At 63.2% G+C, this 25,419-nt stretch overlaps 1 protein-coding gene across 3 annotated transcripts in view; it reads left to right on the top strand.

The window, feature by feature from the left end:
* PKNOX1 (PBX/knotted 1 homeobox 1) overlaps positions 1 to 21,946 on the top strand; it is a 28,281-nt gene extending 6,335 nt beyond the window's left edge. The window contains exons 2-12 of one of the 3 annotated variants that reach the window (XM_037524885.2): positions 2,063 to 2,121; positions 2,422 to 2,529; positions 5,241 to 5,368; positions 7,451 to 7,622; positions 8,831 to 9,001; positions 10,511 to 10,610; positions 11,386 to 11,483; positions 14,134 to 14,262; positions 15,179 to 15,255; positions 17,316 to 17,488; positions 19,370 to 21,946. In XM_037524885.2, the coding sequence (XP_037380782.1) occupies positions 2,479 to 2,529; positions 5,241 to 5,368; positions 7,451 to 7,622; positions 8,831 to 9,001; positions 10,511 to 10,610; positions 11,386 to 11,483; positions 14,134 to 14,262; positions 15,179 to 15,255; positions 17,316 to 17,488; positions 19,370 to 19,581 (1,311 nt within the window). In that variant the 5' untranslated portion in view covers positions 2,063 to 2,121; positions 2,422 to 2,478 and the 3' untranslated portion in view covers positions 19,582 to 21,946. Of the gene's footprint in view, positions 1 to 1,327; positions 2,122 to 2,421; positions 2,530 to 5,240; positions 5,369 to 7,450; positions 7,623 to 8,830; positions 9,002 to 10,510; positions 10,611 to 11,385; positions 11,484 to 14,133; positions 14,263 to 15,178; positions 15,256 to 17,315; positions 17,489 to 19,369 lie in introns of those variants that run through there. The other 2 variants (XM_037524884.2, XM_037524886.2) reach the window with 2 other exon arrangements.
* Positions 21,947 to 25,419: the final 3,473 nt, after the last annotated feature.

Here is a 25,419-nt window from a genome sequence, read left to right as displayed (position 1 = left end):
CTCTGGTGAGTCCTCTCACCCCCGCACCTCTGGCCTGTGCCCCAGCTCTTGTATGCGTAAATAAATAAATCTTTAAAAACAAAACAGGCGGGCAGGGCACTCGGGGCCAGGTGATGGTCCCAGCTGAGGCGGTGGCGGGAGACTAAAGGGACCACACCCGAGGGAGGAGCTGAATGTTGTGTAAAAAGAACAACTGTGTAGGAAAATTAAAAATAATTAAAAAAAAAAAAAAAAAAAACCAGGAAAGGAAAGTAGTCGCAGCAGCTGGGAGTGTGGCCGAGCGCCTCGAAGCCCAGTCCGTCCTGGCACGGGGGCGCAGAAGGGCCCGGCGCGTCTGGACCCACGGCCTTGGAGCAGGCCTCCCCGCGGCGCAGCCAGGATTGTCCGGCCTGGGCAGGGGAGACTCAGGGAGGGTCATGTCTGTCCTCTCGTCAGTTTGACATTTCGTGTCCCTCTGGCCCTCAGCCTCCAGGCACAGGTGCCCGTGCGGGGAGGGTCCTCTCGAGGCCCTTTCTCAGTCAGAGTGGGCTGTGGGCCTGGTCGCCACGGAGCCTTCGGTCTTGCTCTCTAGGTGACTGTCCCCTGGGGATGCCTGAGGACCGCCGGTGGCAGGTGGGTCCAGCCAGGCACCAGGCTGGAATGAGAGCCGGCCCCAAGGCCATGGCCATGAGGCTCGGCCAGGCCCGGCTCCTCTACACCACGGCCCCGGGGAACGTGCCGGCTGTTGGGGACTCGGCAGGGCGAGGTCTCTAGGACCGTGTGGAGGAAGTAAGCCAGTGAGACCTGCAGGGCTGCGGCCAGAATGCGGGCGCCGGCCGAGACTCCGCAGAAGGTGGCGGGATGGCGTGGCTTCAGGTCCGCTCTCCCAGGCCAATCCCAGCTGCCCCTGTGACTTGCACAGCGTGGGGGGGGGTGGGGGGGACAGGTGCCCCAGCAGGCTTCAGGGGCAAAGCCCTCCCTGGGCCGGGAGCTGGCGAGGGCTTTGGGCGATGACGCGGGGCAGCGACCCCTTCTCTAAGCAGCAGAGCCACGGGTCAGCCTGCTTGGCGGCGGGCGCTGGAAGCATCAGCACCGTGGCCTCTCCCCGTCTCACGCCAAGGCCCTGTGAGAGTAAAGAGGGGCAGCGCCCTGGGCCCCCCAGGTGCTGGAGGCTTCAAAGGTGGGAGTTGCTTCTCTGGGTGGGGAGTCAGGGCCCTGGGGAGGAGTCGGGACACTAGGGGGAGTCAGGGTCCTGGGGTGGGGGAGTCAGGGCCCTGGGGCGGGGGAGTCAGGGCCCTGGGGTGGGGAGTCAGGGCCCTGGGGTGGGGGAGTCAGGGCCCTGGGGAAAGCCAAGTCTGGGTCAGGATTCACTGATAGGCTCACAGAGGTCCGGGGCCTCTGTCTTCAGTTTGGGGGCATAAGGGCAACTTTGTGATGGGTCCCTAGAGCCTCCCCAACAGTGATTGCCTGTCCCCTCCCCTCTCCCATCTTGGGGACGCCCTGCCAGGAAGTGACCCTCCTGTTCGTGACCCTCAGAGGCATGGATGAGGCTGACCCTCCCAGGCCCTCCGCTCCCCTGGTGGCTTCTCCCGTGGCCTCTCCCGCAGTCTTGTGACTTCACATGCTCCGTGGTGTCCGGGGCTGCCGAGCAGGCCCGCAGACGGCAGCGAGAGCAGCGGTGCTATGTTGACTCACGGCTCTGGTGACCAGATGCCTGAATCCAGGTGTTGAGGGGCTGGGCTACCTCGGAGGCTCCAGGGGAGGACCCTTCCTGCCTCTTCCAGCTCCCAGGAGGCCTGGTGCCCTGGGCTAGTGGGTACCCACCCATCTCTGTCCCGTCTTCACCGTTCCACGTCCCTGTGGGCCTCACGTCTGCCCCATAGAGGACAGGGAATTGAGGGCCTCGAGATCCTTGCCATCTGCAGACCCTACTTGTAAGCCATCCCCATTGGCAGGACCTGGGGGAGGGCTGGGCCCGTCTCAGAGCGACTCTCCACAGGAGCGGGCCGTCCCCATGGCCGCCGGGTTGACGGTGGTGGCCCTTGTTCGCCGTTTCCTCCCGGACATGCTGCTCTCTCCACAGGCGGAAGACCCCGCGCCTCGCCGTCGGCCCCTTGCAGGACGTGCGGCCCTGCTCCGCAGGTGGGAGCCCTGGGCGGCCCCCGGCCCTGTGCCCTGCCATTCATGGAGCGTCCAGGGGCCCTCTGACGCAGGCCTCCCGTGGTTTCCTGCACCCCCAGTCACGCCCAAGGCCCCCGAGCATCTGTCCACAGGGGGTGCATGGCTTCTGGCTGGCTGCCTGCCCCCCACCCCCTACCTCTCCTTAAAGGCTAAAGGGCCACTTTGTAAACATGTGACTGTGGGCACCCCTGAGCCACTGTCTGTGGGGCCGAGCACCCGCTTTACTGACCACGCTTCTTCCTCCGGCTTTTGTTTCCCCAGGTGCCCTCTGCTCTTGGCTCAAGATGATTTGATGTTCGCTGCCATAGCTTGTTCACCATGATGGCGACGCAGGCGCTGAGCCTGGACGGCTACCAGGACGGGCAGCAGGTGAGCACAGGGCTGCGGCCCCCCCCCCGCGGCTGGCCGGTGCTGACCCACTCTGCCCGCACTGCCCGTGTCCTGAGCCCAGGTGCCGCCCCGAGCACTGTGCACACCAGGTGGGCAGGACAGACACTGAAGATGTTGCCGAGTGATCCCAAGATGGCCGGGAATCCGACATACCAGCCAGAGCTTCTTGGGGTGCACCTCACCAGTGTTAGTGTCGCTGCTTGTGAAGACAGGTGGATGGGGCAGGTGCATCTGACCTGAGCGGAGTGGCCCTGCTGTCTGGGGCGTGACCAGTGCGTCCCCGCCCGGCCACTCCTGCTGCCCAGCAGCCTTCCGGGCTCCCGGGCAGTGGCTGGTCCACTGACTCCACCGATCTTGAGACCTTTCTTCCCCGGGCGACAGCGACCGCCTGGTGTCCCCTGTTCTGTGACCTGAGGGGAGGCGTGGGAGGACCTCCGCTGAGGGACTCGGCCTCTCACGGGGACACCTGGGATCGCGGCCGTGCCCTGCATGCCCAGAATCCCAGCGGGGGGTGGCCAAGTCCCCTCTCGCTCTGGGGCCCAGAGCTCCTGCTGTGGCCAGCAGCCCCTTCCCGGGCCGGGGGCCTCCGCAGCTGCCGTCTTCCCCGGGCTCTTCTGGGCCTCAGCGACTAGTTTCCCGGTCCTGCTTTGGTTTGTTTCGGAGGGCTTTGTTGGACTGGGCCGACTCGGAAAATGCGAGCGTTTTTACTTGGTGTGAGGATGGAGGGAGGGTTCAGTGTCAGCCAGGAAGCTCTTTATCTCCTGGGGATTGTTCCTAAAATGCAGATCTCCCGGGGCTCAGCCACCTGGGCCCAGACCCCTGCCACCACCCCGTGCAAGCCTGCCCACCCAGCTCCCGGCACCCTGGCCCTGCCCTTCCTCCCCTGCCCTGGGGCAGCAGCGGGGCCAGCTCCCGGCCTCTAGGCCCAGCTCGCGGGGCCCTGCCCGCCCAGCCCCCTGGCCCCTGCCTCTGTCCTGCCCCTCCTCGGTCCTGGGCTCCCCCTCACCCCCACTCTCTGCTGGTGCCGTACCCGGGGCAGCCCAGGTCCCGGAGCGCGCCCGGGAGGGAAGCCCCGCTTTCCGTAGCAGCACTGCCCCAGGACCCAGAAGCTCTGGCATCCCTTTAGAGAAGCGCCCGGCGCCCGCCCCCTTAGCTCCGCGGCTCCGCTTCGCTTACAGACATTCGAAAAGGAAAAAAACCCTGAATAAGTCTTTTAAGGATTTTCTGCACACTGCTCTCAGATTTTCCGCTAGAAAGATGGTGCTTGGGATTTTGGTTGCTACAGTTGTTTTTATTAAGAGAGAGAAGCAATTCCCCAAGCCCCTCCTAGCATCTGCAGGCAGCAAAGTCGCCCTCGCTGCGGGCGTGGGGGGAACCACCTGGGGGCACCGCCTTGGGAACCCTGGGGAGGCGCTGGGAGCGGGCAGGTGGCTCTGCTGGACAGCCTGGCCCTGGTCCTCAGGCCAGGGGCCACGAGAAGTTTGTTGTGGCATTTTTTTTTTAATTTTTTTTTTTAAAGATTTATTTGTTTGTTTATACAAGCACTGGGCACAGTCAGAAGCGCGGGAGGGTGAGAGGATTCACCAGAGCCAGAGCGGGGAGCAGAGCAGGCAGAAGGACCGAAGGACACTGCTGAGGGGAGCAGCGGGCGGCAGGAGAGGACTGTGTGCCATGCGGGACCCTCGCCCGGTGGCCGGGGATCGAACTGGCGCTGCAGAGCCTGTGGGCAGCTTCGCAGCCCAGCGCTCAACCGCTGCGCCACCAGGGGAGGCCCTGTTGTGGCAATTTTTTTTTTTTTTAGTAAACTCAATTCTTTTTGTGTAAGGATTTAAACACTTTTTTCTTAAGTTATAAGCAACGTGGCTAGTTGAGAGCAATTTAAAGCACGTGTGTGTCAAGGCGCCCCTTTGCGGAATGCTGTGTCTGCAGACAGCCCTGCCTTCTGAACGTACCACAATTTGTGTTCATTATAGTTCGAATGGCGTTCCTGAGATTGATTGATTGATTGATTTTTAAAGATTTATTTTTATTTATTCATGCATACAAGAGCTGGGGTACAGGCCAGAGGTGCAGGAGTGAGAGGACTCCCCAGAGACAGAGTGGGGGGCAGAACGAGTGGATCCACTGAAACCCACTGCTAAGGGAGCAGTGGGCAAGTTAGGAGAGGTCTGCCGTGCCGTGTGGGTAGCTCCCTGGCCGGGGATCCCACTCAGGCTGCAGTGGCCGCCGATCGCTTCCTAGCGCTGAGACTCTAACCCCTGCGCCACCATGGAGGCCCTGCTCCTGAGATTTAAGGGGAGACGGGGCATTTCAGCCCCAGCACAGGTGTGTAGCATGTTGAGTTCTAGTTAATTTTGAGAAAAGAAGACCAAGCGTGGCCGGCGTGTTCCTATAACACACGTGTCTTGTGAGGGCGCCTGCGTGAGGGCGTGCAGCAGGGGCTGTGAGCTGCGGTGGCGCTTCCCTCCACGCGGCCTTATTGTGATTTTTAAAATCATAAGCATTTGACAGTATTAGTCCTCAGAGGTTTTCACTGCTGGGAAATTTGCCCTTTTTCTAGCCATTCGAAAAGCGCACTCGATTCAGAGGCCTTGTTTGCAGGTTCTCGGTCGTAGTCTCCTCTGTCCGTTCTCCAGACAGGCGTAGTAGCGGCCTCTTTCCTGCTGAGTAATGAAGCTTCTCCTCCGCAGATGCAGGTGGTCACCGAGTTAAAGACTGAGCAAGACCCCAGCTGCTCTGAGCCTGAGGTGGAAGGGGTGAGCCCTCCCCCCGGGAGCTCGCAGACACCGATGGATGCAGACAAGCAGGCCATTTACAGGTAGCCTGTGCTGCCCAGGGCACCGGGGGGGCCCAGATCTTGGTCAATGGAATGTGGGCGCCGTGAGTGGGCAGAACAGGAGCCCCAGTGGGGTCACGGCCCACGTGGAAATTCTCTCCGATGATCAGGTTATTCCTAATCATAAAGAAAGGTTTGGGATGTAAATCTGTGCTTTAGCTGTCCTTGCAAGAAAGTAATCTTCAGGCCCAGGTGGCTTGGGTAGTGTATAACTGCATCTAAACAAAGCCTGTGTGGAGTATCTGCTCATGCGTGCTGGAGAGTCCTGCCAGAATCACAAACAAGGAAAAAGAACAGGTGTACAATGTCTTTGGAAAAGAACGAATGTTTCCCCCTCATTTCTTGAGTGAAGCATCAGTTTATTATTGTTGTTATTGCTCGTGAACTTAGATGTAACATCACTAATAAGCCATTGACAAGCCAGGTCCAGCAACACGTGAACAGAATGTTCTGCAGCGGGCAGTGTGTCCCCAGGCACGTGGTGTGGGAAGCTCTGCCCGAGGCCAGGAGCCAGTCCCCATAGTGCCGTCAGCAGAGTGGAGGCGGGAGCCCTCTCACCCTCATGGGGGCCGGCACAGAGCCCCCAGCTGGCCTTCCTTGAGCCGGGCGAGGCAGCGTGGGCCGGGGCTCAGCACCTGTCGAGGCCCAGCCCCTGCTCCGAGGCCAGAGAGGGAGAGATGGGACCGGCTCCACGTGTATGTGACGGGGTTGAGCACATGGAAAACTCCAAGGGGGCGGCTAAAGGCCTGCAGGAGATGCCCCACGAGACTCAGGAGCACACGGAAACCCACCCTGCTCCCCGGGGTGTGGGACTGCAGCTGAAGTGGGAAGACAGTGCTTTCGCAGTCCCCGAAACGCAGGCATGACTCTGACCAAGAGCATGTAGAGCCTTTATGCCGAAAGCTGGACAAGCCGCCGCGGGCGCTGGGACACACCAGCTCGCGGATGGGCCCGCACCTGCCCCGCGGCGTGGCATCCCCCACAGCCGGCCCCCAGCTCGTGCATTTGGGCCAAGTCCCAGCAGAGGCTCTTGTACTTAAGCAAGTTAAATCTAGACTTTATTTGACGTCTAAAGGACTAGACCAGCTAACACATTTTGCAAAAGAAGAAGGAAGGTCAAGTGATCGGTCTCCCTGATTTTGAAATTTACTGTCATCTGACAGTGATTCAGATGTGACTCTGGTGAAGGGCCAGGCAGTTAGATCGATGTCCCAAACAGAGAATCCAGGAATGAATCTACACAGACAGGGCCCAGCCGACTGCTGGCAAAGGTGTAAGCCACTCAGTGGAGAAAAGGTAGACTTCCCAGCACGTGCTCTTGGGAGCGCTGGACACCCACATTCTGGAGAAAGTCCCGAGCTTGTATCTTATCCAGACACAGAGTCTCTGTCTCGGTGTATGCACCTGCGGTGAGAGCCGTCTCCGTGCCGTAGCGCGTCACTCGCCATGGGGAGGAACAAGGTGCAGGCACACCCCAAGGGGTAGCGGGTTGGCTCCGATGGCCGCAGGGAAGCAGCGGTCTCAGTAGGGAGAGCCAGTCGTGGGCGTGCAGCTCCAGCGCAGGCCCGCAGCTGCCCCATGCGGTAGCCTATGTCGAAGAGACGATGCCCGGCCAGAACGGAAAACCGCTGCCCTGATCTGAGCCGTTGGGATCGGCACCGACGGGCTTGTGGACACAGGGCGCCCGTGCTTCCTGGGGTGCAAAGCCGGGACTGTGGCGGCTCCCGAGGGTGTTTCAGCGTGACGTGCCTGAGCCGGGGACGCAGCCGGGCCCTGGGCCACGCCCAGCCAGACTCGCTCTAGAGTTGGGCGCCCAGACTCGGACAGTGGCCGCGGTGCGGTTTGGGGAACCGTGTGCCTGCTCACGGTGCAGGGTGTCTTCGGGGCGACGAGGTCCTCCGAGGCGGAGCACAGTGGGATGGGCGCACGCTCGGCAAGCGCCGCTGGGCTCCACGCTGCTGGCTCGCCCGCAGGGCCTCTCAGCAAAGCTGTCCTGTGCACGGACGCGCCCCCACTCGTGCCGAACATGCTCACGAAGTGGACCACGCCTCTCTCCTCCCCCAGGCATCCGCTCTTCCCCTTGCTGGCTTTGTTGTTTGAGAAGTGTGAGCAGTCCACACAGGGCTCGGAGGGCACCACGTCTGCCAGCTTCGACGTGGACATCGAGAACTTCGTGAGGAAGCAAGAGAAGGAGGGGAAGCCCTTCTTTTGTGAAGACCCGGAAACTGACAACTTAGTAAGTGAGAGGCATGTTTTGTGTTTCCGTTTCTTCCAAACTCAGACTCTGCTCCGCGCACCTCAGACTTCGGGCGGGAGCTCGGGCCGTCTGCCGCTCTGCCAGAGGGGTAGCACGCGTGTGGGAGGTGACTGTTCCCAGGGGTACAACTCGATTGTCCCCCAGTCTTCCAGTCTTCGCTGCCTTTCCTCTGGGGGTGCAGTGGGAGGGTCGAGCCTGTGTCCCTATGGCCTGGGGGTTCCACGCTCCCAGGTGCTCCTGCGCCTGCCTCCCAGCCCGTGCCTCTGGCTCCCGCCTGGACACAGGCCTCTTCTGCGGGCAGCTCTGCTGAGGCTGCGACATGAGCCTCTGGTGGGGGCCGCCAGCACAGAGCGGGGACAGGCAACAAGGGCAGGGGTGCTCCCCCCTGCTGTCCTGTCTAGAGCCAGTGCTCCCCTGCCAGCTCTGGATCCAGGACTCGGTCCTCTGTGCCCTCTAAGGGAGCGGCGGAGCCTCCAGAGCAACTGTCCTGCTGTCCCACAGGCTGCCATGCCTTTTGGTTCCGGTGGGGCGCTGGTAGCCTCAGTGTGGGCCCCACCTTGGTGCAGCCTCAGCTGAGCCTCCCAGAAGCAGGGCCCAGAGATGCGGGCCTGGGCCCTTCACTGGTTTCCCTCAGAGCTCAGCTCCCAGGCCACAGCCTGCACCGGGGCCTCATCAGCAGAAGGGGGTCTTTGAAAAAAGTACTTTCCCCAAACAAATTGCCTAGTCTAGCTTATCCTTAAATTTTTATCAGCTGTTTAGCCCTTCCAGCCCAGTTGCTTCACAGGGGGCGTCACCCATCTCGTCTCCGCGCCGCTCGTGCTCCGCAGGGGGCCCAGGTGGTGCTAGCGGCTGCACTGTGCGCGGAGCACCCCGGTGACTTGGTAGAAGGCTGGTAGAAAAGTCACGAGAGAAAGCCTTGAGGACAGCGCACTAAGCTGGGGCAGGCAAGGCTCGTGACCCCGGACCCCAGAAGCAGAGCCCCAAAAGGCAGAGTTGAGCCCAGGAGCAGAGAGGGCAGCGCCCGCCCTGCAGGGGGTTCCCACCAGGAGGCACTGAGGCCTTGTCGCGCGGGGGGGGGGGGGGTGAACGCCCTGCTGGAGCCACCTCCGCCAGGAGCAGCTGAGGGGCGGTCGTGACGCCGCCGTCGGCTCCCCTTGTCTGAGCGTCTTCATGTTCTCTGCTCCTAGATGGTAAAAGCAATCCAGGTTTTGCGTATTCACCTCCTTGAGCTGGAAAAGGTCAATGAACTCTGCAAAGATTTCTGCAGCCGGTACATCGCCTGTCTGAAGACGAAGATGAACAGCGAGACGCTCCTGAGTGGGGAGCCTGGCAGCCCGTACTCCCCCGTCCAATCCCAGGTACTCGCCGGCTGCCGAGGCCCGTGCCCAGCCCCGGGGCCCCGCGCACCGAGTGCCGTGCCTCCCGAGGCCCCATGCGCCGAGCCCCCGGGCTGGACTGAGCGGCCTGCCGCCGCGGGGGCAGTGAGTGACGCGAGGCCTCGGTCTCCACGGCGGCCTGACTCTGGTTCCTGGAGGACGGACCATTCTTTCCTTCCCTCTTAAAATACCTTTTATTTATTATTTTTTTACGTTGTGGTAAAATACTCATCGCATAGAACTTACCCTTTTCGGTGCACAGTTTGATGGTGTGAACAGTCAGACCTTTCTTGCTCACCGTGCCCGCCGACCCGCCGAAGCGGCCTGCAGCACCGATGCCCCTGCCCGCCCCAGCCCACACCCACCGTCCGCTGCCGTGTGGACTGTTCTAGAAGCCTGCCTAGGTGCATCATGCCGCTGCTGTCCTGTGTCTGACTGCCTGGCTGGGCACGACCCCCCAGGCTCCGCGGTGGGGTGTCCGGGGTGTGTTGAGGCCCTCCAGGCTGTTTCCTCCGCACCCGCCTCCACTGGCGCGTGGCCATGGCCTTCTGGTGCTTCCCGCCCCCGGGTGTCCTCCGTGGCAGAGTGGCCCCTCCTGTCTTTCGCCCTTTTTTCTAATTAATTTTTTTGACTGTAGAGTGTCTTGAGTGTCCCCACATGAGGCCTTTTGTGGAGCCCACGCGGCTCACAGGGCTCACACCCCTGCCTGCAGCTGGCCTTCCCCGCCCCGGCAGGCGGCTCTACAGAGCAGGGATGTCCACTGTCGGGAACGGGGTGGGCAGCAGAGGCCTTGCTGCCGGGCTGCTTGGCCTGTCACTCAGCGGGGGTTTTGGCGTGGGGCTGCTTCACTGGGGCGGGCGCTCTGTCACCCCGTCTTCCTGAGAGTCTGGCTGTCTCGAATTCTGTCAGGCACTTCTCCCGTCGCCTTGCATGGATGTGTGACTGTCTTCTTCCGCCCGTGAACGTGGTGGGCCTCGCTGCTGATCTTTCTGAACAAGCTCGCGTTCCGGGGGAAACCCCCTTGTCTGGCGCGCTCGCCTCGCGCTCTGCTCCGGGGGCCGTTGCTGCCTCCTCCTGGCCTGTGGTGGCTCTCGTGCCGGCCCTGTCTGGCCTTGGTGTCCAGCTGTGCAGCCTTCGCGGGGTGACTGGAGGGCGCGCCTGCCCCTTGCGTTTTCTGGAGGGGACGTGTAACGTCGGTGTTCATCCTTCAAGTGTTTCAGAGCTCCCCAGCGATACTGCCCGGGCTGGGGGAGTTCTTTTGGGGAAGTCTTTAAAGTACAAATTCACTTTTCTTAGTAGTCACTGGGCTGTTCAGACACGCCCACCTCTGGTTTGTCCAAGACGTCGGCATGTGTCGGGTTGTGGGCAGAGCCCCTGGGTCTCGGGTGTGCAGCGTGCGCACGTCTCCCTGGGAAGTGACGTGGGCGGCGGGGCCGGAAGCCTCGCGTGGGCCGAGTCCTCACCTCTCCACGGCGTGTTTCTGACTTGCAGCAGATTCAAAGTGCCATCACCGGCACGCTCAGCCCCCAGGGAATCGTGGTGCCTGCCTCTGCGCTGCAGCAGGGAAACGTCACCATGGCAACCGTGGCAGGTATGGTGCCGGGAAGGACACCTGCTCCTTTGCAGGAGGGAGGGCTCTGCCGCAGGACGCAGACGTGCCGCCACGTAGTTTCTGGTGGACGCGGCCGCCTGTGCCGCGCCGCGTCCCGAGCTCTTTGAAGGCCTCTTTCTGTTCGTTCTCAGAGACAGATGCCTTCCTGCAAATCGTGTCTCTACCGAAAATTTCTGAGCACGAAGTTGTGTAGAGGAAAGGAGGCTGTGGCACAAGTCACTCGTCATTTCCAAGGCCGTCGTGTCAACTTGTGCTCTAAGCAGCACCTGGAAAATCTTAACTTGCACCATTAATTGATGACGAGCAAATAAAAATGCACTTTCGCGTTAGTCTTAGCTGCGTTAGTCTTAGTCTTAGTCTTAGTGAAAACCTTTGTGGGAAGCAGACTGATTCTTCGGGAAAGACCCCCCCAGACTTTGTGGGCACAGAGCCGTCATCAAAATGGAGCAAGGCTGGGGGGGCCACGCCCCCTTGGAGCCCGCTGCATTTGGCGGCACGTCTGTGATAATCCATCAGCCGGCGCCTTTGGGCAAATACAGGGGAGCGGGAAACCCAGCAAAAGGGCCCCCCCTCCGTGCTGCCCAGCAGGAGGCCCCCACAGAGCTCTGCTGGGCCAGGGGACTTGGTTTGCTGACTCACAGCCCCCAGCCAGGCAGCACAGTATGGCAGGTGATGAAGAGAGTTCTTTGAGCTAGAGATTTTATTCCTTCCGTAAGTGTATTGAGCGGAATGCCTTGTTGTTCTTCCTTTCAAGGTGGCACAGTCTATCAGCCTGTCACAGTTGTCACTCCGCAAGGCCAAGTAGTGACACAGGCCTTGTCACCCGGGACCATCAGGATCCAGAACTCCCAGGTGTGTGCCGTCTCCGTGGAAGGGCTGGGGCGGGGCCCTGGGCCCGCGGGAACCCTCAGCCTGGCCTCGCTCCCGGGGCATTCACCTGCTTCCCTGAATGCCGAAGCCTTGCTTCTTTCTCCCTCTTCATCCTGAGGTGGTGGGGGCGCGTCTCCCCAGGGCCTCCTGGAGGCCACAGCAGAACCCCAGGCCAGCGCATTCCTCCCAATGAGTGTTTCTGTGGGCCTGGGCCTGAGCTTGGACAGCCGCCCCGACCTTTCTGCTGTGTGTGCGCAGCCAGCGTCACGTTGGTGGTCCCTGTGCGCCCAGGGCGCTCCTTAGAGCCCCTGCCCCCAGCAAGAAACCTGGGAGGAAAGGCAGCACCCCATGCCGCCCAGAGGCCACCCCGGCCCCCAGGGGTCCAACTGATGCAGCTTCCAGAGCACAGGAGGCGACTTGGCGAGCAGGAGGGTGGTGACATTCAGGACCTTGGGGAGTCCTGCCCCCGCGCCCTCATGGTAAAGTGCACACTAAGCCCTGGCCTGCCGGACCCTGACGCGGGAGACGCCGGCGAGCTAGCACGTGCACTGCTCGAACCCGCGCGGGTGTGACGCAGCTCCCGCGTCAGTGCTTTTTTAAGATCCTGATTCAGTCTTTTTTTCATTTTTCTTTGTTTGTTTGTTTGTTTGTTTGTTTTAAAGATTTATTTATTTACACAAGAACCAGGGTACAGGCCAGAGGCACAGGAGGGTGAGAGGATTCACCAGAGACAGAGCGGGGAACAGAACAGGCAGACTGACGAAATACACTGCTGAGGGGAGCGGTGGGTGGGACAGGAGAGGTCTGCTGCGCCATGTGGGACCCTCGCCGGCCAGCTGGGATGGAACCCACGCTGCAGAGGCTGCGGACAGCTTCACCGCGTGGCGCTCAACCACTTGCGCCACCAGGGGAGGCCCCCTGATTCCGTCTTAATGTTGGCTCCTTGGCTGTGACCTGCAGAGGTCAGCCTGGACAGGGTCCAACTGTGCCCAATGGGGACACCTCGAGCCTCATGGAGGCTGGCTGGGGGGTGGGGCTCGGCCTGTGGCGGCAGGGCCCTGTGTGGGCTGCGCCTCCAGGGTGTCAGCCAGCTTCCTGAGCTTGCTGCGGGCTCTCTCACTGGCTGTGTTGGGCGCTGCGGAAGGCCAGGTTCTGGCCCCTGCCAAGAGCAGCTCGGGGAGCGCCAGGCCTTCCGACCCAGCCACTCGACTCCTGGGGTGTTTATGTCCCTGTTGTCCACTTCCTATTTGCTGAAAGGCCCCTATCCTTTCTCAGAATGTCTGTCAGCTTGTAGGGCATCAGCACAGTCAGTCTTCAGTTCCCGGGGTCTCCCTGTCCTCATGCCCTTGCTTGGATAAGCGTCCTTGTTTATGGCTCCCGGACGGGTGAGGCCCCTGGCTCCTGCCGTGCCTGTCCCGCTGCCTCTTGAGTGTTCCACTCTGGTGCCTGCTTCCCGTGGGGGAGGCTTGGACGTGTCTGCGCTGCCGGCTGTCCTCTCAGTGCAGATGGGAGCCTCTGACAGCCACCTGGCGCCTGCCCCCCGGCTGGCCTCGAGTCTGCCGCCTCGGTCCGTCTTAGTCCTGGCCTGCAGACATTGACCTCTGGGTGGGCAGCAGGGTTGCAGGGCTCCAGCACAAAGTCTTCCTGCTGGAGCCCCTGCCCCCTTCAGGCTTTGCTGGGCTCTGCGGGTGCGGGCTGCTTCTCCCCAGCCCGTCTCGGTTCACACTACCTGGCATGGTGGCGGCACCTCAGCCTGCCCCTGAGCCCCTCAGCAGCTCTGCCCAGCCGGCGGCAGCACCTCGGCCTGCCCGAGCCCCCCAGCAGCCCTGCCCAGCCGGCAGTGGCACCTCGGCCTGCCCCTGAGCCCCCCAGCAGCCCTGCCCAGCCGGCAGTGGCACCTCGGCCTGCCCGTGAGCCCCCCAGCAGCCCTGCCCAGACGGCCGGAGGCAGCACGGGGAAGCGCAGACAGGAAATCGACACAAATAAGGCAGACAAGTGAGATTTTGGCTCTGGTGCTTTGGAACCTGTTTTAAATGTTTGCTTTCTATTCATACAAGCATGAGGTTACAGCTGCTGCTGAACCCCCTTTGCTTTCGGTCCTCAAACACACACACTCGCGTTCTAGACCCAAAGTGCAGCCTTGACTGCTGAGAATCGCAGGTACAGCTGGTAAATGCAGAGGAAGCCTGGGTGACACGGGACACATCTCTCCAGAGTAGGTCTCCACCTCCTTCGGACTGTGTTCATGGATTCGTCCACTGAACTGACCTGCAGAGCTGGCCAGGCCAGGGTCCCAGGGGACCTCTGAGTTCCAGCAGGAGCAGCAGCTGACTCCCCCCTGCTGAGGCCCCGCCCTGGTTCAGCGGCATGGGTTGCTGGAGTCCGCTAGGCCTGGACGGGGGGTGTCATCAGGCGTGGTGCAGGGCTGGGAGGTGCCTGGCTGCGGAGAGACAGCCCTGGGCCTCGCCAGAGAGTGTCGTGGGAAGGGCCGGGCGCAGAGCGGCCCGAGGCCTCCACCTCAGCCTGGCGGGTCCTGTGTCCACCCTTCCGGGCTCAGGCCCTTCCCAGCACCTGGGTGTCTCCATCTGAAGTCCCGAGCTGCTTCTGATGCGAGACTGAAATTGTTTCCAAGCTTCAGTTGCAGTTGAACCAGGACCTGAGCATCCTGCAGCAGGACGACAGCTCGGCCAAGAACAAACGGGGCGTCCTGCCCAAGCACGCCACCAACGTGATGCGCTCCTGGCTCTTCCAGCACATCGGGGTGAGCAGCCCGCAGTGCCGTCTGCACCCCGAAGCACGCGTCTGCTGGCCGCTGGCCTGTGCCCAGCGCCGTCTTGTGTGGGGTGGCTCTCATGGCCCGGCGCTGGAGACAGGAGGGAGGGGACCAGAAATGGGGCGTTCCTTCAATCAGGGTCCCCTGGTGGAGAGGGAAGGCGTGCTGGCTGCCCGCGGAGAAACTGCCTGGACCCGGCGGGGTGGCACGGCCCGGGAAGTAGCTGTGCTTTACGTAGTGGGTTTGAGAGGAAGACGTGGTCATCAGGGGCAGCAGTTCAGGCTGAGCACGGGACCTCGAGCTGGGGGTTGGCCCGCAGGCAGCCCCGCTCTGCGGTGGCTGCAAGGAGGTCCTGGATGAGGAGGTGTGGCCTGGCCGGGATTTCATGGGGAGACTCAGGATGGCCCAGCAGAGTCTGGGTCCTCAGCCCCGGCCTCAGCAGTCCTCAGAAGTGACCCTGGGCTGCCAGTGGGGGAGAGAGGGACCAGCTGTGCTGCTGAGGGGTACGGACAGTGGACGCCACCTGCTGAGTTGTGGCGTGTCCCTGCGGGGAAGGGAGGCCACAGGGCCTGGGCATAAAAGCAGAAGCCCTCTCTGTGTTGGGAGGGCAGAAGGTCAGGGTCAGGCAGGAAGCTGCCTGGTAGCCTCAGGCACCAGCTCTTTGGCCAGTGCTTCCTCTGCGCTGCAGCTTTCTCCGGAGCTTCCAGCCGCTGGCCCTCTGCCAGCTGTCCTGGTCGCTGACTCAGGCCGCAGCAGACTGCCCCCTGGGCTTGCGCAGGCAGACACCATGCCAGTGCCCACTGTGCACGCGGGCAGCCGTGAGCCCCAGGGGACGATGTCCTTTGCTTGGCCGGGGTTTCCTTTGTGAAGACAGACGCTCACATGCCCTTCTTCTTCTTTCCAGCATCCCTACCCGACGGAGGACGAGAAGAAGCAGATTGCCGCTCAGACAAACTTGACACTTCTCCAGGTCAACAACTGGTAAGGCGCCTGCCGCCGCTGCGCCCCCTCCCGCCCTCCACCCCTTAGCAGTGTGCGGTTGTGTTAGGTCCCCTGTGTTCACTGAGAACGCATGGTTTTGGGGTGAGCTTCCTGGCAGTGGACACCAAGACTGGTCGTCCCCCTGCAGTGACACCCCCCTGTCCTCCCACCTGGACGCCTGGGCGGCTGTGTCACCCGTGCCGGGGCCCTTGGTGGCGTGGGCCTGCCCGGAGGCAGCTGGGATGGCAGTGCTGGCCCCGAGGTCCTGTGGTGGTTCTGGGTCACACGGCATGTGGACCCGCGGGTCCTGACCAGTGCTGCCCGCACAGACTCCCTCATGCCCAGCTGCAGGGGCTTCCTGTGGCCAGCGCTGTGTCTCGCTCGCTTTTACTCACACTCAGACACGGGGGCCAGTTCCTCTGGTGGAATCGGTGTGCAGAGAGCAGCTTTGGCTCTAAGGCCTACGGGCGTCACCATCTGATCTTAGCTGTTAGAGCTAGACGTGAGGTCAGGTGGGCCCTGACGTGCGTGATGAGCCTCCCCCAGTCCACGCAGGGGGTGCGCCCTGAGGCCTGCTGCCCGGCGCTGGGGCCGTCCACTCTCAGTCAGCCGTGGTGGCTGCACTGCATGATTGTAACTGAGTGGGGCTTGGTCTCCAGTGTCAGCGCGGCTGCTGCCAGGACTCTCGTCAGGGCGCCTCGTGTTGAGGTCACTCCCTGGGCTCAGCCCTGCAGGCCTGCGTGGCTGGGTTAGGGGCGGTTGTCTTGGGGGCTGCTGTTGCCGCACGCTGGTCTCCTTCTTGCTCTCTCCATCTGATGACTTCTTTGCACTTCACAGCCCGCCGCCGCCACATTGGCAGAGCTGCCTGGCTTGCCGCTAACGGCTTAGCGCCTGGCTCTCCACTGCCTCTGCCCGCAGGTGCCCTCCATCCTGTGCTCCGTGGTGTGTGTGCTCGGCCTCGCACGGCGCTGGCCTGGACGCTGTCGGACGAGCGGGGCCTCCCTCCGGCTGCGCTGCTGCTGGCGGCCGTGCGCTCGAGGGTCTGCTCTGACTGGCACGGTCAGTGCGTTCGGGGTTTGGAGGTGAAGCACCTCGGAGCTGCTGCCGCCGTTGTGTGAGGCCACTAGAGGGGGCGATCCACCTGACGGCCGAGCAGGCCTGAGTCCAAACCCGGGTCTGCTCCTGTCAGGCCCCGACGTTGCTCCTTGGCTGCCGCCAAGGTCCAGCTTTTGATGGGTCAGCTTGAGAGGCGCTAGCAGGAGGGCGAGCCTCTGTCCGCACATGGAGATGGCCCAGGTGCCCTGAGGGGAGGCCAGCGTGGCCACCTCTGCCCCTCAATGCAGGCTCTGCGCAGCCTCCGTGGGGCGGTATGGGGTGACCGTCCTCCCGCTGCTGTGAGGAGCGGGGCTGCCTGGACCCTGAGACGGGGGCAGGAGGGGCCACCCTGCTCTCCCTGCCTCCCTCCCAGCAGCCTTTTCTCTCAGCATAGTTCAGGGTTGTGCCGTACGTGCCCCCGCGCCTGCTGCCCGGCCGTCTCCACGGCTCTCTCCCAGGAGGGTCTCGGCACCGGGGAGCCCTGACTCTCGAGAGGCTGCTGCGTCCAGGGGGTTTCTGCAGGCGCCATCTGGGGCCTGTCGCGGGCTGGCCTGGCGTCTAGGACAGTTCGGTGACTGGTGACCTCAGACATGTGAGGAGCTCGTGGTTTGGAAAGTCTTTTGAAACGGTGACGTTGTGGCCGCAGCTGCAGTCAGCAGGCGGCGAGGGCGTTGGCCCGGCCCGGCCTGCGTTGCTCCCGGAGAGGTGCCGCATGGCAGCCTCAGACAGCAGTGTCAGGCCACAGACACCGCTCACGTGAGAAAGGGCCGCGGGCCGCGCTCTGTGCCGGTCTTTCAAACCCCGCATGCGCTATGGCCTGGACTCCGGCCCTCGCTGGCTGTGCTCTCGGCTTGTTCGGAGGGGACACGCGGCTCCGGCGGTCTGCGGGGCGCCCTGAGGCGGCTGCCCGGTGGAAGCTCGCGGCCCTGCGGAGGCTGAGGGGAGCCCTGTCGCTGTCCGTGCAGGTTCATCAACGCCAGGAGGCGCATTCTTCAGCCCATGCTGGACTCCAGCTGTTCAGAAACTCCCAAAACAAAGAAAAAGACTGCTCAGAACAGACCCGTCCAGAGGTTTTGGCCCGACTCCATCGCCTCTGGCGCCGCGCCGCCGGCCCCCAGCGACCTGGCCATGTCAGAAGGTAGGCGGGAGGGTTGGCCGCAGAGTGGTCTCCGCGCTTTCCTGCGTCTGGATGCTGGGGCCTGGTGTGGCTGGGTGTGTGTGGGGCTCCGCCCTCCCCCTCGAGGCTTCCCTCCCTGGGCCTGGGGTGTTGGGCGGATCCTGTGAGTCCACACCCGGCCTCGCCTCTGCCTGCCCCCTCGGGGCTCCACTCAGGGCCGCCTGCTCGCGGCTGGTGGTCTGCATTGCCCACTGTGCTGCAGGCCCCACCCCAGCCCTGCGGGGGCAGACCAGGCCACCAGACCCCCGGCCCGGCAGGCTCGGCTTCTCCATGTTTCCTTCAGGTGGCGTCTGCTCTGTCCTTAGGCTGCGCCAGTCCTCCTCCTGCGTGTTTTTTATGATATTTATTTTTACGTTATTTATTTAGTTGTGCACCACGCCATGCCCTTTGACCTTTTCTCCCCCCCACCAAAAGCCCTCACTCCCAGTTTCCGCGAGTGGCGCGCTGAGGCGCCTGCGCACAGAAGCTGCTGCCCATCCTTGTTCTCAGACCGGCTGCGCCTCGTGCCTCGAGCACCGTCTCCTGCTGTGGTGGCGGCACCTGCCTCTCCTCAAGGCTGACTTGTGCTCCCTGGCAGGGAGGTGGCCACTGCCCGCACGGAGGCCGTGTCGTCCGGCTGTGCCCCCAGGCCTTGCTCTTGCGCTCACTGTGCTGTTGCTCACACGCTGCAGGTGTCATGTCTCCTGAGTCCCGGGGTCTTTCTCTGCCGCCCCGAGTGTTCTCCCTGCCTGCTTGGTGCCTGGAGACACCTGGCCGCACCCGGGCCTCCAGGCCTTACCTTGCTGGGCAGGGTGTCTGCGGCCCTGGTCCTCCCAGGCACTGTGCCAGTGCAGCCAAGGTACCCAGGCTGCTCCTTTGTGCTGGCTTCTGTTCTCACTCAGGGCTCTTGGCCCGTGACCAAGGCCCGACCTCTGGGGGCCCCTCGGGTGCACAGATGGCAGGGCCTGCAGCCTGGCTCTGCGGGTGGGCGCCGGGATCACCTGGTGGCTCCGTGCCAAGCCCCAGCGTTCCCTTGCATGCCGGCACAGGCCTCCGGGGCTGGCAGAGGATTCACACCTGGCTCCCGCCCTGCCTTGTTTGGCGCAGTGTCTGCGAATCGCGCGCTGGCGTCGCCTCCGGACTTTGCTAAGTAGAGGCCTGTGCTCATGCTGGGTCAGTGCCACTTGCGGTTACTGACTTGTCTGTCTGTCCAGCGACCCCGCGGATAACTGGCTCTCCCGCCCGCTCCCCTCGCCCCTTTGGGAAAGGCAGAGCCTGTCCCCTGGGGAGAAGTTCAGACAGAAGCACCCCGTGGGAAGTGTCTTCCCCCCCAGATGTTCTCCTCCACGACAGTCCTCGCCCTGTGCACGCGGGGGGCGGGCGGGGGTGTAGAGGGATGAGAGGGGCTGCTGGGGGGAGAGAGAGACCCAGGCGGGCTTCTTTAGACCCCCGCGCTGCCGTCGGCTGTATCTCCTCTTGCTCTCACCGGAGATGCCCGCGGCGGCTCCCCGGGCTCCGTGGCCTGCTCGCTCCTGCTGGGAGACACAGTGGTCGGCTCCCGCGGGGTTTCTTTGTTCCTTTAAAACTGAGCCCTCCTCTGTCTCCTGCTCCTGGTCTTCTCGGCCTCGCTTCAGATTCTCTGGCCTCCTTCCACCTGGCAGTCCGCGCACAAACGTCCACGTGTGCACACGCTCACACACACCACAGTCACACCCCCCACCACACCCCAGCCTGCCGTCGAGGGCGCCGCCGCTCCGAGGCCATGGGGAGGCGCAGACCTGGCCCTGACATGTGGTGGGAGGCGGGCGCCCGTGGAGCCCAGACGCCACCCCGGCCCGTCTGACATGGCCTGTTCTGTCGCAGGAGCTGTGGTCACCATCACCGCGCCCGTGAGCATGAGTGTGGACAGCCTGCAGTCTCTGTCCTCGGACGGGGCCACGCTGGCCGTGCAGCAGGTCATGATGGCGGAGCAGAGCGAGGACGAGTCTGTGGACAGCACGGGGGACGGCGGGGCAGCGCTGGGCCCTGGCCACATTGGCGGGCTGGTCCTGGAGAACAGCGACTCCCTGCAGTAGGCGGGCCGGCCGCCTGGATGGCTGCGGGTGGCAGCAGGCGCCGCGCAGCCATGCCCGATGTTTTGTATTAGATGTAGGAGCGTGCACTTTTGTACCCAGTCAGCTTCGGAGCGTGCTTCCGGGCTGCGCCTTCGCCGGGCGCATGCGTGCGTGTGTTGGGTTTGTGCGGAAGTTCTTTACAGGTCTGACTCTAGACGTGTGCGGGCACCGCTCGCCCTGACCAGGTTGAGAAGGGGCGCTGCTGTGTCTGGGGGACGACGCAGCGTCCCTAAGTTCCTGGTTCAGAAGGGCCCGGGGCCGACGCCTTTTTGTAGCCCTTGGACTCGAGAGAGGCCTCTGCACGCCGAGCCTGCCGTGGTGGCGGGCGATCTGAGCTGCGGGTGGCAGCTGAGGACGCCCGGGTCCCCGACTTCAGCGAGCCTGTTTGATTTGCTGTATAGAAGAAGAAACTCCTATTTTTACCTTGCTGGAATTATTGGATAAAAAGCTATTTTTATAAATTGGTTATGAATTGGATTATGACTATATTGAAGATAAAATTTCTAGAGAAGAAACAATATGTGCTTACTATTCAATTTGGAATGTTCTGGATTGGCCAAATTTAATGAACCTGCCCAAAGTTTGCTGGCATTCTGTGGTTTTCTGCTACCCCAGAGTAGTAAATGGCATTTACTACTGTAAAAGAAAACATTGGTATCTTCAAAATACCATTTATTTGTAATGCTCAGACTGCATTTTACATTGACCCAAGCATGTGTCTGAAGGTTTTGCTACATAGGACTTAGGTAAGTTGCGTGAACGGTTGCAGTGATCAGTTCCCAGTTCCCACCATACCTGCTTCAGTCTGATTTCAACCTGACTGCAGTTGAATGGCTCCCAGGCCATGTTAGCTGTGCACTGTTTTAGGGTTTTTAGCCACCCACATGTTATGCATAGAAGGTTTGTTCTAACTAACACACAGTGGCCCCGCCTGGTGGCACAGAACAAGGCCCCCTGCCCCCCTGGGTCCACCGCCAGCTGCTGCCCCTTGCTGGCCAGAAGGCCGCTCAGCTGCCGGCTCACACGCTGAGCTCTGGTCCTGCCTGGACACACTCTCCCGCAGGGGATGTCCAGAGCCCTCGACTCCGACGTGGCCATGTGGGGTGCGGAGCTCCCTTGGGACCGAGGCTTCCGGTGACCAGGCTAGGCGAGCGTGGCCCCTGTTCCGTGGACTTCAGTTTTGATTTGTTCCCGCTTCCGTCGGCAGAGGGGATCCCCACGTGCAGGGAGAGGCTCTGCCGTCCTAGGGGCTCCCGGCCCGTGGGCCTCTGGGGGCCTGGCTGTCGTCCGTCCTCCAGGGTCAGCGGCCGGCAGCTGTGGACCAGCATTACACTGAGGGAGACTTTGAGTTAACAAAGATTTTTTTCCTGGAACTGACATCCCCCCGAAAAAAGTGTATTAATTAGAGTTAATTACACGAGAGTGCTTCACAGATAACTTTGAAGGCAGCACAAAATATGTAGAAATTTCTTTTTAAATATTTCGGGAGCTTTAAAAGAAAAATTCGACTATCGGCTCTTTTGGGGAAAAAATAACATTTTTAAGCAACTATTGCATTCCTTATTTGTAAACCGTTTTTACTATTTTAAGTCAAGTCTGCATAAATTTAAAAGGTCATTTTAACTTAAATTGTCTTGGTTGGACTTCTTGAAAATGAGGCCCTGTGCAAGCCAGCCCTCCCCCCGTGGACTCCCCTCTGGTGGGAGGGACGCACGGGGGGCTGCGGGGAGGGGCCGCGGTGGGCACGGCCTGAGGCCCGTCCTCTGGTCCCTTGAACGAGCTGGGCCCTCGGGCAGCCGTGACGGGCCGAGAGCACCTGAAACGCCTGCGCTGAGCTGCATCCGGCACGGGCAGCTCTACCCCCGTCTGCCGCTCGGGAGGGTCCTGGAGGGGTGCTGGGCCCGTGCTCCGGGGCGGGTGCTTCCCCGGCCCCAGACCAGCTCCAGCCGGGCCCCCCAGCTCCGGGCTCCAGGTAGTGGCGCGGCCTCACTGCGTAGGGACGGGCTTACCCTCCAGGGTGGGACGGGCCTGTCCTGCCCGCGGACACGGTGCCAGGCGGCCCCTGCCGTGCAGAGCGGGCACCTGCCTTCCCACAGGCCGCTCCGCCGCAGCGGAGGCCTCTGCCGCCAGGGACCGCGGCCCGCAAGCCCCTTCTTCTGGGCCTGCTTGGTCTGGAGCTGACAATCTTTAAAATGTGAATACTGTAACATGTTTTCTCGGATTGTTGTCTTTAAAAGGGATTTTTGTGAAGCAATTGATTTATCCAAGCAAAAAAATTAAAAATAGAAACACGCCTTACGGACGTCTTATTCGCTAAACTCCTGTCACCACGCGGTGCGTTTCCGTTTGAAGTAAAACACGCAGGCTGCTGGCATGTCCTGCTGGGACATGGGGCTGGCAGCGAACCCCACCTCAGGGCGCAGGGCTGCTGCTCTGCGGCCTCCAGCTGCATCCACATCTCCAGGGACCTCCCCTTCGAGTGCTCCGCTACTCACTGGCTTGCCAGGAAAACAAATCCAGTTGTTTTCATTGTTCATCCTCGACGCAATCAGGGTGACAGTAGTGAGAAGAGACGTGCTGCCCCCCAGCCCGCGTCGTGGCCACAAGCCAGGGGCGCTGGCGTGTCCAGGACGGACGTTCAGACGGCCCCGGGGCCTCCTGTGTTCTGTGGGCTCTAAGCCCGCCCGTTGGTGCTCCAGGCTCGAGCCAGCAGGTGAGAGGCCAGCTCCGGGGAGCACGGCCGCCCTGGGGCGCGTTGTCACAGGAGCTGTCCTGATGGACGTCCCTGCGTGGAGTCAGCGCTTGGTCCAAGGAGGAGACTAGGCCGAGGCCCGGCCGGCTCGGCCCCAGTGCTGCCCGGGAAGGGAGAAGTGGGCTTAGAAGGTGTGTCCCGGCTCAGGGAGCACCCACGGCGTGCCGCCGTCACTGGGGGTGAGCGGAGAGAGACGTGGCCGGTCCCGACAGTCAGGGCCGGGCCGGTCAGGAGTGACCCTGGTGCAGCCCCGCCCGCAGGCCTTGTATCAGCAGAGCTGGGGGAGTTAAGATTTAGGGTGAAGGGGGTTCCTGTGAACGCTCGAGGAGAAGACTGGCAGTGAGGAGAGGAAGCCAGAGCTCGGGCGCGGGAGGGAGAGCCGATGGTTGGGTGATGGCCGAAGGCCGGGCGGGCCCCGAGCAGCCTGCACGCCCAAGCGCCGTCTGCCCCAGGGGCCTGGCCGGAGAGCAGCCGGCGCGCCAGGGGCCGCGCTTGGCACTGCGTCTGCCGAGGAAGGGAGACGTGTCCATGGGCCTGTCCACCGTCCATCAGGCCGGAGTGCAGGCCCTGCCCAGGGCTCCCTGCGGGAGCGGGGCCACTGCCCGGTGCTGCTGTCCCAGCCGAGTCTGGGCCAGGCATGCGGCCAGCGTTGGTGCCCACTGGCTTCTGGCACCCAGCGCCGTCCCCAGGTGCCCTTCTCTTGACCGAGCTGGGCAGGAGGATGCGGGCGGCATCTAGCCCTGGTGGGGTGGAGCAGCCCCGTCCGGGCAGGGCCCCTCCACGTGGCCACCGCGGGCCCACCCGGCTCCCGGCGCGGTCCTGGCTGCGGGCACGGCCGGGGGAGGCCTCACTCCCCTCGTTCTTCCCCGGCGGCCCTCGGCCCTCGGCCCGCCACTGCCGTGTGTGATTTCAGCCTCGGGTCTGTCGTCCTCTGGAGCCTCGAGCCCTGGCCGCTGGCGCGCTCTCGGCACCCACACGCGGTTCCTCCGTCTTTCCCTTTCAAGCTGTAACCCTTGACTTAGGGAAGGGCCTCCCGGGGGGCGCAGGGGTTGCCCCAGCCTGTGAAGCTGTCCGCAGCCCCTGCAGCCCGTGTTCCATCCCCAGCCAGGGAGTGACCCCCACAGCGCAGCAGACCCCTCCTGTCTCCCCGCTGCTCCCCTCAGCAGTGTGTCTCAGTGGACCCGCCTGTTCTGCTCCCCGCTCTGTCTCTGGGGAGTCCTCCACCCCCTGCACCCCAGCTCTTGTGTGCATAAATAAATAAATGACTTCAGGAAATACAGGTTCAAAACGCAAATTTCAGTTCTACCCACTCACGTGGGAAACCGCTGACGAATGACTGCACGTCACACATCTTCCAAGTTACGACTAAAGAGCTTAGGACTTCTGAGGCCCAGTGTCCAGCCCGCCCGGGTCGCCCTGGTAAACGGCAGGCTGGGCCCCTGGCCGTGGGAGCTTGTTCACTGGGGCCTGCCCGGGCAGCCCACACTCCTCCAGCCCCAGCCAGCTGGGGAGCCCCGGGGACACCCCTCCCCTCCCCCCTCCGTCCCCATCATGCCCACGACTGGACCACGCCCACTCGGTGGCCCTGGGGCTGCTGCCACCAGCCGCTGCCTCCCCGACCCTCCTCTGACCACGCGGGGCAGTGCCGTGTCGCGCCGCCTCCTTGGCCTCGGCGGGGCTGGCATTGCTGCTCTGACCGCTCCTGCCAGCCTGGGGACTTCCCCGACGACGGGATCACGGCCGTGAGACCACGGGGGCGGTGGTGGGGGGAGGCGGGGGCAAGCCATCCGGGCACCCACGCACGGGCCCCCGAGCCGGCCTCCACGGGACGCTGCCCAGCCGGGATCCCGAGCGCGGCCCACGTGCCCAAGCCCGAGATGGCCGCTGCCCCCGCTGACCGCCCTCCCCGCCCTCAGGCCTGTCAGCCTGGACGCCCTCCCTGGCCCTCGCTCCTGCCGTCAAAGGTCCCTGCCTCAGCTGTCGGGAGGCCTGGCCGCCTGCTTCCAGAACCCTCCACCCTCCACTCGCCTTTCTCTGTTCTTTAGTTGTGGTCTTGCTAACACACGTGGACCCGTCATCCCAGCCCTGGAGACACCCCCCGGCGCACGTGGTGAGCAGGTCCTGTGGGGACACGGCGTCCAGGGGTCACGAGCCGCTGGCCGCTGCTCCAGTCACGTCACCCAGGCAGGCGTGGCTGCGCTGCCTCCACATGCCGGCTCAGACCCACAGCGCCCCCACCCCGGCCCAGCCCCCTTCCTGCAGCCCCCCCCCCCGAGTCCGGCCCGGGGTCTGGTGGTGCGTCTGCTCCACAGGCTGTGGGGCGCCCGGCCCTGGCTGCTGCATGGCGCAGGGTGTGGGTGGGACGGGGCCTGGAGGCGAGGTGTCCGCGGACCCAAGGGCGCCCTCCTGCTGGCCACTCGTGCCCCTGCCCCCCGCCCCAGCTCGGGGAGGAGGGCCCTGCCGGCCACAGGGGCGAGCCTGGGTCGGGACCCAAGCACCACGGTCCTGAGCCTCGGGCCGTTGCTGAGGTGCCCTGAGGAAGGGCGGCCCGGCGGGCGTGGAGGGCGGTGGAGTGAAACCAGCGGCTGCGCCTGCAGGGACTTCTCAGGACTCACACCCCCGTCCCCTCAGGCGGGCCCCAGCACCTGCGCAGAGCTCACTGCCCACCCCACGCCCCTGCAGCTAGGAGGGCCAGCCCCCAGGCCAGGCCAAGGGGCAGGGCGGCCCGGGCTGCCCGGGCCACAGCACCCGCCCCGCCCGCATCCCGGTCCGGTGTCACTGGGCTGCCTCACATCCAAGCCCTGGGGACTCCCCGAGGTGTGCGCCCAGGGCTGCGTGGGGCGAGGGGCCCTTTTTCCAAACCTCCCCAAAGCCGCCCGGAGTGCGGGGGTGCCCCCCCTCTGGGGTCCAAGTGCAAGTGTTGACAAAGGGAGGAGGGGCACCCTTATCTGCCCCTCCTGCTCCCTGCGCCTGGGGACGTGGGCGGCGTGGCCGGTGCTGAAGCAGCCGCCTGGGAGGATGAGGTGGAAGCCGCGTGTGGAGGACAC

Source organism: Talpa occidentalis, unplaced genomic scaffold, assembly GCF_014898055.3.
Source record: "Talpa occidentalis isolate TD23 unplaced genomic scaffold, MPIMG_talOcc4v2.1 talOcc4.4, whole genome shotgun sequence".
Classification (NCBI taxonomy): domain Eukaryota; kingdom Metazoa; phylum Chordata; class Mammalia; order Eulipotyphla; family Talpidae; genus Talpa; species Talpa occidentalis.
The sequence above is the reverse complement of the archived record's forward strand: the minus strand, read 5'-3'. Positions and strand labels throughout refer to the sequence as shown.